We start from the raw sequence: 12,233 nt of genomic DNA on the forward strand, positions 1-12,233 counted from the left end.
AATTATCTTCTAATTGATGCTTTCATTCCCATTTGTTCAGAAAATAAAATCTAAGAGTACCATATGGTATCTGTTCCCTTTTTAATTTGATTTGTAGTCCATGAGAATAGACAATGATCTATTTTCATGGCTTCTGGCAAGAAGCCCAGATTCCTCATTCATTCAACTTTGCTCCTACAACAAAATGCCTCCAAAAGGAACTTTAAATCATTCCTAAAACTTAGGATGACTTGACTTTTCCCTCTACTCATTATGACTTTTTTCTCAAGTGCTCTAATGTTCAAAGTATGCAATTGTAGAAAAAATGCTGGGCTGAGAAGCAGAACACCTAAAAATTGAATCCTATTTGTGTCCCCAAACATGTGACCTAAATTACATTCCTCCACTGCTCTAAATTTTCTCATCACAAAACAATTGAAACAAATTAGTGAAGTTTTTCACATATGTATCATAGAGCTCCATTTTTTATACATAAAAAATTTCTTATAGGTTTATATATTGGTATTTTACCTATGATTTAATTTGGCGGGAAAAATCAGCTCAGCTGCTTTTATAGTTTCAAACTACCTCAGATAATCATTAAAGTTTCTTCTAGCTATTAGATTGTTTTTCCTTTTTTTCAAGATTGTTTTTCAACTTACCATTTTTAAAATTCTTCACCACTACAATCTTACTCTAAAACTGAAGACTGAATTATTTACATCTTTCAGACATTTTATTTGCCCAACTGTTCAAAATGGTCACACAAGTCAAACTGAAAGGCTCCCTACTACCAGAAATAAATGTTTAATTTTTAAATTTTATCAGGTGGAAAAAAAGGGGCTGATTTGTGCCAGCTGAAATTAATTTTAACAATTTGGTCAGAATAAGGCCCAACTTTAATTTCTATATTTTAGTCACTATGAAACATAGTTTCTGTAGTTGCAATTAATAGAAAAAGCAAATCGGTGTGTTAAATGAAAAAGAAAAGCTAGGGGGTATGGGAAAGGGCAAAATGAGTAAAGGGCAGTGGGAGATACAGGTTTCCAATTATGGAATGAAGAAGTCATGGGAATAAAAAGTAGAGCATAGGGAATATAATCAACAATATTATAATAGCACTGCATGGTAACAGGTGATAACTAAACTTGTGGTGAGCAAAGCAGAACATAAAGAGATACTGAATCACTATGTTGTACACCAAAAACTAATATAACATGGTGTGTCAATTATACTCAAAAAAATACAAAAAAAAAAAAAAAAAAAAAAAGCCAGAATTCAACAGGTTTATGCTTCACATAAAATAAAAATGAAAAGTGAAAATAAGAAAGCAATGAGAAGCATTTACATGAATGTGAGACCTCTAAAGGAGTCAAGTTAGTCGTCTCACTACAAGACTGAGTTAAAATTGAATAGGCTACCTTAACAAATGATTCCTGTCTTTTACAACTTGATTCTTAAGCTGAAATACATTGTAAAACTTATTTAATAAGAAGGTACTCCTGCAACTCTACTGTGCATAATAAAAATAAATTACCTTATCTGGTGTTGATTCAAAAGAATCTTTCATCTGGTTATCCAACGGTGGGTCAGGAGGTGGTTTTATCTGATTATCCAAATGACAATTTTCAGAAGCCCTTTTTGAAGTTTTATTAATTTCAACTGTAACATCATTAACTTTAACTTCTTCAGAATTAATTTCTTTAGTTTCTTCCTGCTGGCAACCTATATTTTTGTCATCAGGTGGTTTTGTCCCTAAAACTGTACTTGGAGTTGCCGGATGATGCATTTCTAAGGCTGGTAGTGAAAAACTGGTTCGTATTAAGCCCAATTTAGGGGAAACTTGAGAGTCCAACTTATTTTGCTGCACAGAGTTAAATTTTGAGAGTTTAATTTTAGTCCAGTTGGAGTTCTTTTTAGTTGAGCTGTTTATTCCATTTAATATACATTTCACAGGCTTTGTTTTTCTACTGGGAAAGAAACGATTGCATTGAACATCCTGATTTGTTTCCTTCTGATGAAGTATTTGTCTTTCATTATTAGTCTCTTCCAAGTTTATTTCTGTAGGCTTCTCCTCCTTTACACTTTCCATTTGTGAAGATTCCTTTTTTACCTCTACAGTATCTGACTCAATTTCACCAGCAATTTCTTCACAGAGCTGGAGAATACTACCCCGTTTGCTCTTTCCCGCTTGCTCCAGCTCATTATCTACACTTTGTTCAGGCACTGATGGCTGTGGACTTTTTTGGGATTTTGCACTAGTATTCACTTGCGTATGAACTGACTTCTTCATCTCATTCTTTTTAGAGACTGCTGAAGTAACCATTTTTGATCTTTTTATCTCAGAAGTTACAGGCACAGATTTTGTTTCCTCTTTTCTAGTATTCTTCTGAAGACACTTTTCAGATCCTTTTATGCACTGAGAATTACAAGTATAAGCTGTCTGATGCTCTACTTTGCGTTTTTTTCCTTTGGGGGAATTTATTACTTCATTAATTACTAGATTTTCATCCTCTTTAGTGTCAGACTTTATTTCCGGTACTTTTCTTTTCACATGTTTTTGACTTGTTTTAACTTTATTAGATTTACTTTGAGTATTGTTACAGTGCTCTTTTCTTGGTGGCAAACTCTGTTTAGCTGCTTGAACTTGACCCTGAATTTCTCTATTACGCAGAGACCTTGTTGAAACTTCTGTTAACTGTTGAAGTCTCTGTGACCTCCGGTTAAACTGTTCATTTGATTTAGGAGTTCCATGCACTGACTTTTTCTGAGGTAATTTTTTCTTTTTTGTAGATTCTTGTTGTGAATGTCCCTTCACAGTCACCATATTTTTATTAGTGGACTTGCTAGCTTTTTTATCATTGGATGCTGCTTTTGCTGACCTTGTACTCATGCATGTTCCTAATTCAGATTGATTTATTTTACTCTCACTAGAAGATTTAACCAGTGATTTGATAGTTTCCTTGGGGCCTGATTTTTTTGCCAGATTCGTTTGAGAACCTTGAATTTGTGTTTCTAAATTCTTATCTTCACTTTTTTTAATAACACTGGAGGAATTTTCTTTTGATTTCTCCTGAATGGACATCATTCCTGAGTAAGGTCCTCCTTTTCTCAGTAGTATTTGAGAGGATGTTTGTGTCCTGGTAGGTGTGAATGCTGAATGTCTAGTATTATTCTGAGAAGGTCTTAAAAATCAACTTTGAGGCTGATGTACATTTTCAACAAAAATACTGGTTTGCTTCAAATAAGGTTTCAGTCATCCCTAGGACATGAGAAAAGCTGGTATGAAGGCTAAAAGATATTTGCTTTACTTTTGGGCAAGGCAATAGAAATCTGAGGAAAATTTAATTCTAATTTGATATTTTTATAATTTTTTATGAAAAAAACTTAATTCAGGTTCAAACTGTTTTGTTAATTTTTCAATTAATTATGGTTTTCAGGCCTAGCCCTATTACTGGAGGAGTTATTTATCACTGACCTGTTTTGACAAAGATTTTGAAAACTTTTTTCTTCTGAAGTCTACAGTTACTGGACTTCGATTCATTTGAAACATGTCTTACAGCTAGTAGGTTTCTCTCCTTGTTTGCTGAGACTGTTAGTTTAAAGTTCTTATCTAACCTTTTTAGTTTAATAAAATACTCTATTAATATAGATTTCCTTTTGTGCTGCCATTTCTGAAAAATTAAAAAAAATTAAAATTAAATTTTGTACAATCCAAGAAATATGGCAATGCTAATACTATACAGAAATAATCTGATTTATGTAAAATCTAACTTCTCTTTTTTAATTAATCTATAAATTTAAAGTTAATAGAAAAAAGTATCCCAACTACATTCTTATAAGTAATCAATGACTTGTCTTATATAAATACACAATAGTCGAAAATCAGTTTATTCCTTGATATTACTTACAATTCTTTTCCCACAAGATAGAACTGATCTTTCAGCCACCATAACTCATGAAAATTTGACAAAATCATTCCTTAAAATATTCTCTTAACACATTACACAGCACCTAAGGAGGGGGGAAAAGAAAGTGTATTTTAAAATGTTTAAAAGGTGCAAAGGAAATATGCAAATTATTCATTCACCACTCATTATATACAACACTCCACAATTTTACCCTGTCTTACCATTAGTCTTCAGAATTCACTTTATACATACCAATAACTTTAGTATTTCTAACCTGAGGTAAACTACCCATTTTATGCTGTAGAAAAAAAGTTTAAAAATAAAAATGCAATTCATAATATGTACATATAATAGGTTAAAGTGGTAAAGTAAAATCCTATTTTGAAGAAAAAGAGTGCACATAAATAACTACTTGTACACAGAAAAACACTGATATACAATTGAAAAGGCAGATTTAAACACACATTTACCTCTACTCATGTAAAACCTACTTTAAAAAAGCAATAGATTAAAACAAGACAAAACCAGAAATCCAAAGAATAAATAAAAGAGCAAATGGTGAAAATAAAAATATGTAAGCTGCAAAGAATGATAAATAATAACCTCCAGACTCAAGAAAACTTGAATCCTAAGCTAGAAATGGGGAAACTGAGAAGTAGCTCTACTTAAAACCACAGAATCCCCAAAAACTCAGTAATTGGAAATATCAGGCTTCGCCAGAGATGAGGATGAAAAAAGAACTCAAAAACACAGAAAGATTCCAAGACTGCCATTCCAATTACTAGCACCCGGAAAGGTGCTAGTCTTTCTTTGGTCTGGGGACTCAGGACAGCTGAGGGAAGAAGTATCATACTGACAATAGAAGGAATAAGTAGGAGTACACACAGTGATTGCTGAAACCCACTCCCTACACCTAAACTTCTCTTTTGCCTACTCAAGAGACTCCTAGAGGAGGCAGCCAAGACTGTACCTTCCGGGAAGATGGTTTTCTAATGAATTTGACAGGCCTAGAGATAAAAGATCCAAAAAAAATACTGATAGGACCTGCAGTCTGTAGTAGTCCATAGTCCATAAGCACAAGCACCCTCTCTCTGTCTCTCACACCCTACAGTCAAGAAACTACCAGCCCGTCTACCATCCAAACACACAAAACTTTCAAATCAGTTTTTAGTGTCTCACTTGTAACCCTGAGCAAATAAACAAGAATAACCATATACGTAAGAAAAACCTTAAAATGAAAAAACATGAAACAAATAGCTTGGCAAAAACAAACTATGCAGAGCCAAAAACTAAAAATAAGGGGCGCCTGGGTGGCGCAGTCGGGTAGGCGTCCGACTTCATCCAGGTCACGATCTCACGGTCCGTGAGTTCGAGCCCCGCGTCAGGCTCTGGGCTGATGGCTCGGAGCCTGGAGCCTGTTTCCGATTCTGTGTCTCCCTCTCTCTCTGCCCCTCCCCCGTTCATGCTCTGTCTCTCTCTGTCCCAAAAATAAATAAACGTTGAAAAAAATTTAAAAAAAAAAAAACTAAAAATAAGCCAATCCATCCATGAAACAAATATACAAGAACATTCACAGTAAAAAAAAAAAAAAAAAAAAAAAAAAAAAAAAGGAACACGTGAAAATTAAAACTACCAAAAAATTTAAAAAGTCAATAAAAGCATTAGAAGATGACGGTAAGAAGATCTCATATAAAGTCAAACAAAAAAGACAGATATGGCAAATAGGAGACAAAATATAAGAAGAAAATTAAAAGGCAATCTGTATCAAAATAACACCAGCATTCTTCACAGAGCTAAAACAAACCACCCTAAAATTTGTATGAAACTAAAAAAGAGCCTGAATAGCCAAAGCAAACTTGAAAAAGAAAACCAAAGCTGGAGGCATCACAATCCCAGACTTCAAGATGTATTACAAAGCTGTAATCATCAAGACAGTATGGTACTGGTACAAGAACAGACACATAGATCAATGGAACAGAATAGACAACCCAGAAATGGACCCACAAACGTATGGCCAAATAATCTTTGACAAAGCAGGAAAGAATATCCAATGGAAAAAAGTCTCTTCAGCAAATGGTGTTGGGAAAACTGGACAGCGACATGCAGAAGCATGAATGTATGTATATATTACTCAGCAACCAAAAAGAATGAAATCTTTGCCATTTGCAACTACGTGGATGGAACTAGAGGGTATTATGCTAAGTGAAAGTAGTCAGAGAAAGACAAATATCATATGACTTCACTCGTATGAGGACTTTAAGACACAGAACAGATGAACACAAGGGAAGCGAAACAAAAATATAAAAACAGGGAGGGGGACAAAACATGAGAGATTCTTAAACATGGAGAACAAAGGGTTACTGGAGGGGTTGTGGGAGGGGGGATGGGCTAAATGGGTAAGGTGCATTAAGGAATCTACTGAAATCACTGTTGCACTATATGCTAACTAACATGGATATAAATTTAAAAAATAATAATAAAAAAACCCCTTGGGCCACCTGGAAAAACCAGGATAATCTCCTCATCCCTCCATCCCCCCCCCCAAAAAAAAAAGAAAAGAAAAGAGAAAAACAGGGGCACCTGGATGGTTTAGTTAAGCGTCCGACTTCAGCTCAGGTCATGATCTCACAGTTCGTGGGCTCAAGCCCTGTGTTGGGCTCTGTGCTGACAGCTTAAGAGCCTGGAGCCTGCTTCAGATTCAGTGTCTCCCACGCTCTCTGCCCCTCCCCCACTTGCACTCGCTGTCTCTCAGAAATAAACATTAAAAAAATTTTTCTTAATAATTAAAAAAAGAGAAAGAAATGAGTTGCCAGATTAAAAGGGCCCAGAGCACCTAGCACAATGGATTTAAAAAGAATGTTATAAAGTATATCATGAGGAGAAAAAGATGTCCCTCAAGCTTCTAGGGACTGGGAAAAAATCTTGACCACATATATATTATACATGCAAATTATTACTTGCAGGGCAAAAAAAGAAAAAAATTGGGGCGCCTGGGTGGCTCAGTCGGTTAAGCGTCCGACTTCAGCCCGGGTCACGATCTCACAGTCCGTGAGTTCGAGCCCCGCATCGGGCTCTGCGCTGATGGCTCAGAGCCTGGAGCCTGCTTCCGATTCTGTCTCCCTCTCTCTCTGCCCCTCCCCCCTTCATGCTCTGTCTCTCTCTGTCTCAAAAATAAGCGTTAAAAAAAAAAAAAAAAAAAAAAGAAAAGAAAAAAATTATTAGTATGTGAATTCATTAAGGTGAATAAAAAAATTTTAAATAAAAAGTTTTAAATAACAATTAGCTGAAATACCTAATAGAAGAAAATATCACATACCAATTTATAACAACACACATACACAAATCAACTTAGAAAGTAATGGGGTATGGGGTGCCTGGGTGGCTCAGTCAGTTGCGCTTCTAGTCATGATCTCACAGCTTGTGAGTCTGAGCCCCACATAGGGCTCTGTTCTGACAGCTCGAAGCCTGGAGCCTGCTTTGGATTCTCTGTCTCCCTCTCTCTGTCTGCCCCTCCCCCACTCACACTCTGTCCCTCTCTCTCTCAAAAAATAAACATTAAAAAAAAAATGAAAGTAATGCGGTGTATGGGGCGCCTGGGTGACCCAGTTGGGCAGCCAACTCTTGATCTCAGCTCAGGTCATGAAATCACAGTTTGTGAGATTGAGCCCTGCATCCAGCTCTGCGATGATGGCATGGAGCCTGCTTTGGATTCAGTCTCTCCTTCTCTCTGCCCTTGCCCCACTTGTGCTCTGTCTCTCAAAAAATTAACTTAAAAAAAAAAAAAAAAAAAGAATTCCAAACACTTAAAAAAAAAAAAAGTAATGGGTGTAGATTTGTGTCACTTAGTTGTAATAATTAACAATTTAGTTCCGGGACACCTGGGTGGCTCAGTCTGTTGAGCATCCGACTTCGGCTCAGGTCATGATCTCATGGTTTGTGAGTTCGAGCCCCACATCGGGCTCTGTGCTGTCAGTTCAGAGCCTGGAGCCTGCTTCAGATTCTGTGTCTCCCTCTCTCTCTGTTCCTCCCCCATACATGCTCTGTCTCTCAAAAAATGAATAAACATTAAAAAAAAAAGTTTTTAAAAAAGAAAAACAATTTAGTTCCCACACATCGATAAACAGGAGAGTAATGCAAGATTTGCGCCAAAAATAGGCTCAAGTGCATGAAGCAAGTTATTACATACAAAGGTAGTATGAATCTAATTACTTCCAAATTAATGAAGATAAGATTATTCAACATTTGGTGTGTCACCAAAGGCAAGGGAAACAAGAGCTAACATGAACTACTGGGGCTTCATCAAGATAACAGGCTTCTGTACAGCAAAGGAAACAATCAATAAAACTAAAAGGCAGCCTAAAGAATGGGAGAAGATATTTGCAAATTGATATATGTGATGAAGGGTTAGTATCTAAAATCTATAAAGAACTTACCAAAACTCAACACCCACAAAACAAATAATCCAGTTAAAAAATGGGCAGAAGATATGGATAGACTCGTTTCCAGAGAAGACATCCAGACAGCTAACAGACACAGTAAGAGATGCTCATCATCACTCATCACTAGGTAAATACCAATCAAAACCACAATGAGATACCACCTGATACCTGTCACAATGGCTAAAATTAACCACACAAGAAAAAACAGGTGTTGACGAGAATGCAGAGAAAGGGGAAACCTCTTGGGCTGCCGGTGGGAATGAAAACTGGTGCAGTCACTCTGGAGAACAGCACTGAGGTTCCTCAAGAAACTAAAAATAGAACTACCCTACGATCCAACACCTGCATTGTTAGGTATTTATCCAAAGGATACAAAAATACAGATTTGAAGGGGTATATGCAACCCAAGGTTTAGGGCGGCATTATCAACAATAGCCAAACTGAGGAGAGAGCCCAAATCTCCACTGACGACTGATGAATGGATAAAGATGTGGTGCTGGGGCATCTGGGTGGCTCAGTCAGCTCGTGAGTTCAAGCCCCGTGTCGGGCTCTGTGCTGACAGCTCAGAGCCTGGAGCCTGCTCGGATTCTGTGTCTCCCTCTCTCTCTGCACCGAACCCACTCACATTCTGTCTCTGTCTCTCTCGAAAATAAATAAACATTAAATTTTTTTTTTTTTTTTTTAAAGAAGATGTTGGGGCAACAAAAAGTCTTAAGCACTGCTTTTGGTCTTTATATTGGTACATTTTGAAAAACTGTTTGACAGTATCTACTAAAGCAGAACATAGGGGGCGCCTGGGTGGCTCAGTCAGCTGGGCGTCCGACTTCAGCTCAGGTCATTATCTCATGGTCTGTGAGTTCGAGCCCCGTGTCGGGCTCTGTGCTGACAGCTCAGAGCCTGGAGCCTGGTTCGGATTCTGTGTCTCCCTGTCTCTCTCTGCCCCTCCCCTGCTCATGCTCTGTCTTTCTCTATAAAAAAAAATTTTTTTAAAGCAGAACATAGACCTAAGCTATGGCCCTGCAATTCCAATCATTGCTAACTTTTAAACTGAAATGACTATATCCAAGTACAAGAATGTTCCTAGCAGCATTATTCGCAATAGCCAAAAATTGAAACTAGATTCAATAAATAAATTTATATGCTAGAATACTATTCAGAAATGAATAAAGAACAAAATGCTGTTGTATATAACAAAAGGTGAACCTTCGTAACTACAATGTTGAATGAGGAAACCAGATAAGAAAAATTAAACACAGGAAGATCCAACTTGTTTAAATTAAAAAAAAAAAAAAAAGAAAAAGAAAGAAAGAAAGAAAGAAAGAAAAACCAATCAATGTTAATAGAAGTCATATAGTAATTATCTCTGTAGGAGGTAAAAATTGAGATGGAGCACAGTACAGATTTCTGTGGTGTTAATATTCTCTATCTTGGTCTGGACAGTAGTTACTAAGTTTTTTGGATTTTTTTTTTAATTCATTGAGTTGTTCAGTAATACTTTGTGTACTATGTTGTATATCTTTGTGTGTGTATTTCTATGTTTCAGTTTGCTACATATTTTACAAGGGTAAATATATTTTCAAGGACAGGCACAAACACATTAGGGTAGTTATTAAAGTAAATGCATGTAAGGGAGGAAAATATCACTGGTAATTGGATGTAAAGCAGAAAAATAGAGATGGACTGTACATAATTTATTACGCACCTATGGTCTTCCCCCCCAAACTGAGTATTCTAAACTTTAATGTTCCAAGTACCTACTCAGTTTGAATCCTATTTCACAACGACCTCCACTTTCCCTATTGATTTACAGTAACATACCAGTGCTAAGCTGTTTCCTACCCAGGTACAGATGTTATAAAAATAGATGGTATGAGGCCTGAAAGTACTAGGAATCAGCTCTGCATATAAAGACTGTGCAAAGAAAATGTATATTAAATGTGAACTTCTTGAACTTCTACATAAAATGAACATGGATTTTAAATGTTCTTCCCATGGTCTCAGCATTACCAAAAGAAAAGAAGAAGATAAAAGTCATACATTTCACCTGGCAATCCTAAAAACTCCACAACATGTGAGGAGTTGGATTATGTATATAATTCAGTGAGGGGGAAAGTTCAAGGTGCTGAAACCATCATCTAGCGTCAGATTGGAGGGATAGGAATGGGATGGTTTAGAATTCCATGACCTTATACTTCCTTCCAATTATTCAATGCTAAGAAACAATCCATTATCCCAGAGGAAACAGCTCCAATCTTCACATAACTGAGTACTGAGCACTGAGTACTGCTTGCAATGCCAAAAGTCCAGATACAGCAAAGCACATGCCCAGAATAAAAAAAATGAAGGTGGGGAAAAAAAAGAAGATGTGGTGTATACATATAATGGAATATTACTCAGCCATCAAAAAGAAGAGACCTTGCTATTTGCAACGACGTGGATGGAGCTAGAACATAGTATGTTAAATAAAGTAAGTCCATCAAAGAAAGATAAATACCATATGATTTCACTCATACATGGAATTTAAGAAACAAAACAGATGAGGGATGCCTGGGTGGCTCAGTTGGTTAAGCATCCAACTTCAGCTCAGGTCATGATCTTGGGGTTAGTGAGTTCGAGCCCTGTGTTGGGCTCTGTGCTGACAGCTCAGAGCCTAAAGTGTGCTTTGGATTCTGTCTCCCCCTCTCTCTGCTCCTCCCCCACTCACGCTCTGTCTCTTTCTCAAAAAATAAACAAACATTAAAAAAAAATGAACAAAACAGATGAACACATGGGAAGGGGAGCGGGGAGAGAAGAGAGGGAAACAAATCACAAGAGACTCCTAATGATAGAGAACTATAGGTTGATGGAGGGAGGAGGGTGGGAGAGGGGTAGATAGGTGATGGGTACTAAGAAGGGCACTTGTTACGATGAGCCCTGAGTGTTGTATATAAGTGATGAGTCACTGAGTTCTACTCCTGAAACCAATATTGCACTGTATTTAACTAACTAAAATTTAGATGATAGACAGATAAACAGACAGACAGAAGCTCCTAGGTGGCTCAGTCAGTTAAACGCCTGACTTCAGTTCAGGTCACCATCTCTCAGTCCATGGGTTTGAGTCCCATGTCAGGTTCTGTGCTGACAGCTCAGAGCCCGGAGTCTGCTTCAGATTCTGTGTTTCCCTATCTCTCTGTCCCTTCCCTGTTCACACTCTTGTCTTTTTTTGTCTCTGTCTCTCTCAAAACTAAATGAACATTAAAAAAAATTTTTTTTAGTTAATAAATAAATAAATAAATAAATGAATAACACGGTTGGTGTCAAGACAATTAGGAAACCATCTGGGCAATTATGGTTAAGAGTGAGGTATTTTCCAGAAAACATTTAACCATTAAAAATTAATTAAGAATTAAAACATAAACAGATTAAATGTAGGAAATTATAATATTTATTTTCACAGTGGGAAAGACTTTCAAACCCTGTCACAAAATTCAGAAGACAGGTTTGAGAGACGAAATTGGGGAAATACTCCGGCAAGAAAAAGAAACAGTAATCACCATAATGTATTCACAGGAAAGAAACCACACATGGTTGGTATGATAGTAACATAACAATGTAAGCTAGAACCAAGACAAAATACCAATTTTCAACTATCAGGCCAAAGATCAGGAAGTTTAACAACATAGTCCTGGCAAAGGTTTGTGACAGGTAGTCTCACATTATTGCATATAATTCAATGTCTATGCAAGACAATCAAGCAGTATCTATCAAAATTATAAATGTTAAATTTCAAACAACTCCATTTCCAGCACTTTATAGAACAGATACACATGCACCAGTGCTCAAAGACACAAATAAATATAAAATTAATTGTCAACACTGTATCAATAGACTGAACACTCCAACAAACAGGCATCAGTATAAGCTA

The 12,233-nt window shown here is 36.6% G+C and overlaps 1 protein-coding gene across 7 annotated transcripts in view; it reads right to left on the minus strand.

Annotated features, from left to right (window-relative positions):
- The window catches only part of ESCO1 (establishment of sister chromatid cohesion N-acetyltransferase 1), a 77,630-nt gene that overhangs the window by 37,514 nt on the left and 27,883 nt on the right, over nt 1-12,233 (minus strand). For 5 of the 7 annotated variants that reach the window (XR_009604300.3, XM_060613420.3, XM_060613418.3 and 2 more), the window contains 2 exons: nt 3,891-3,993; nt 1,517-3,653 (listed from right to left, as the gene is read on the minus strand). Coding sequence is in view for 6 of the 7 variants with exons in the window: in XM_060613420.3 (XP_060469403.2) it covers nt 1,517-3,067 (1,551 nt within the window). In the remaining variant the exon portion in view is untranslated. The remainder of the gene's footprint in view (nt 1-1,516; nt 3,654-3,890; nt 3,994-12,233) is intronic. The other 2 variants (XM_078435384.2, XM_060613422.3) reach the window with 2 other exon arrangements.

Source organism: Panthera onca, chromosome D3 (assembly GCF_046562875.1).
Source record: "Panthera onca isolate mPanOnc1 chromosome D3, mPanOnc1 haplotype 2, whole genome shotgun sequence".
Classification (NCBI taxonomy): Eukaryota; Metazoa; Chordata; class Mammalia; order Carnivora; family Felidae; genus Panthera; species Panthera onca.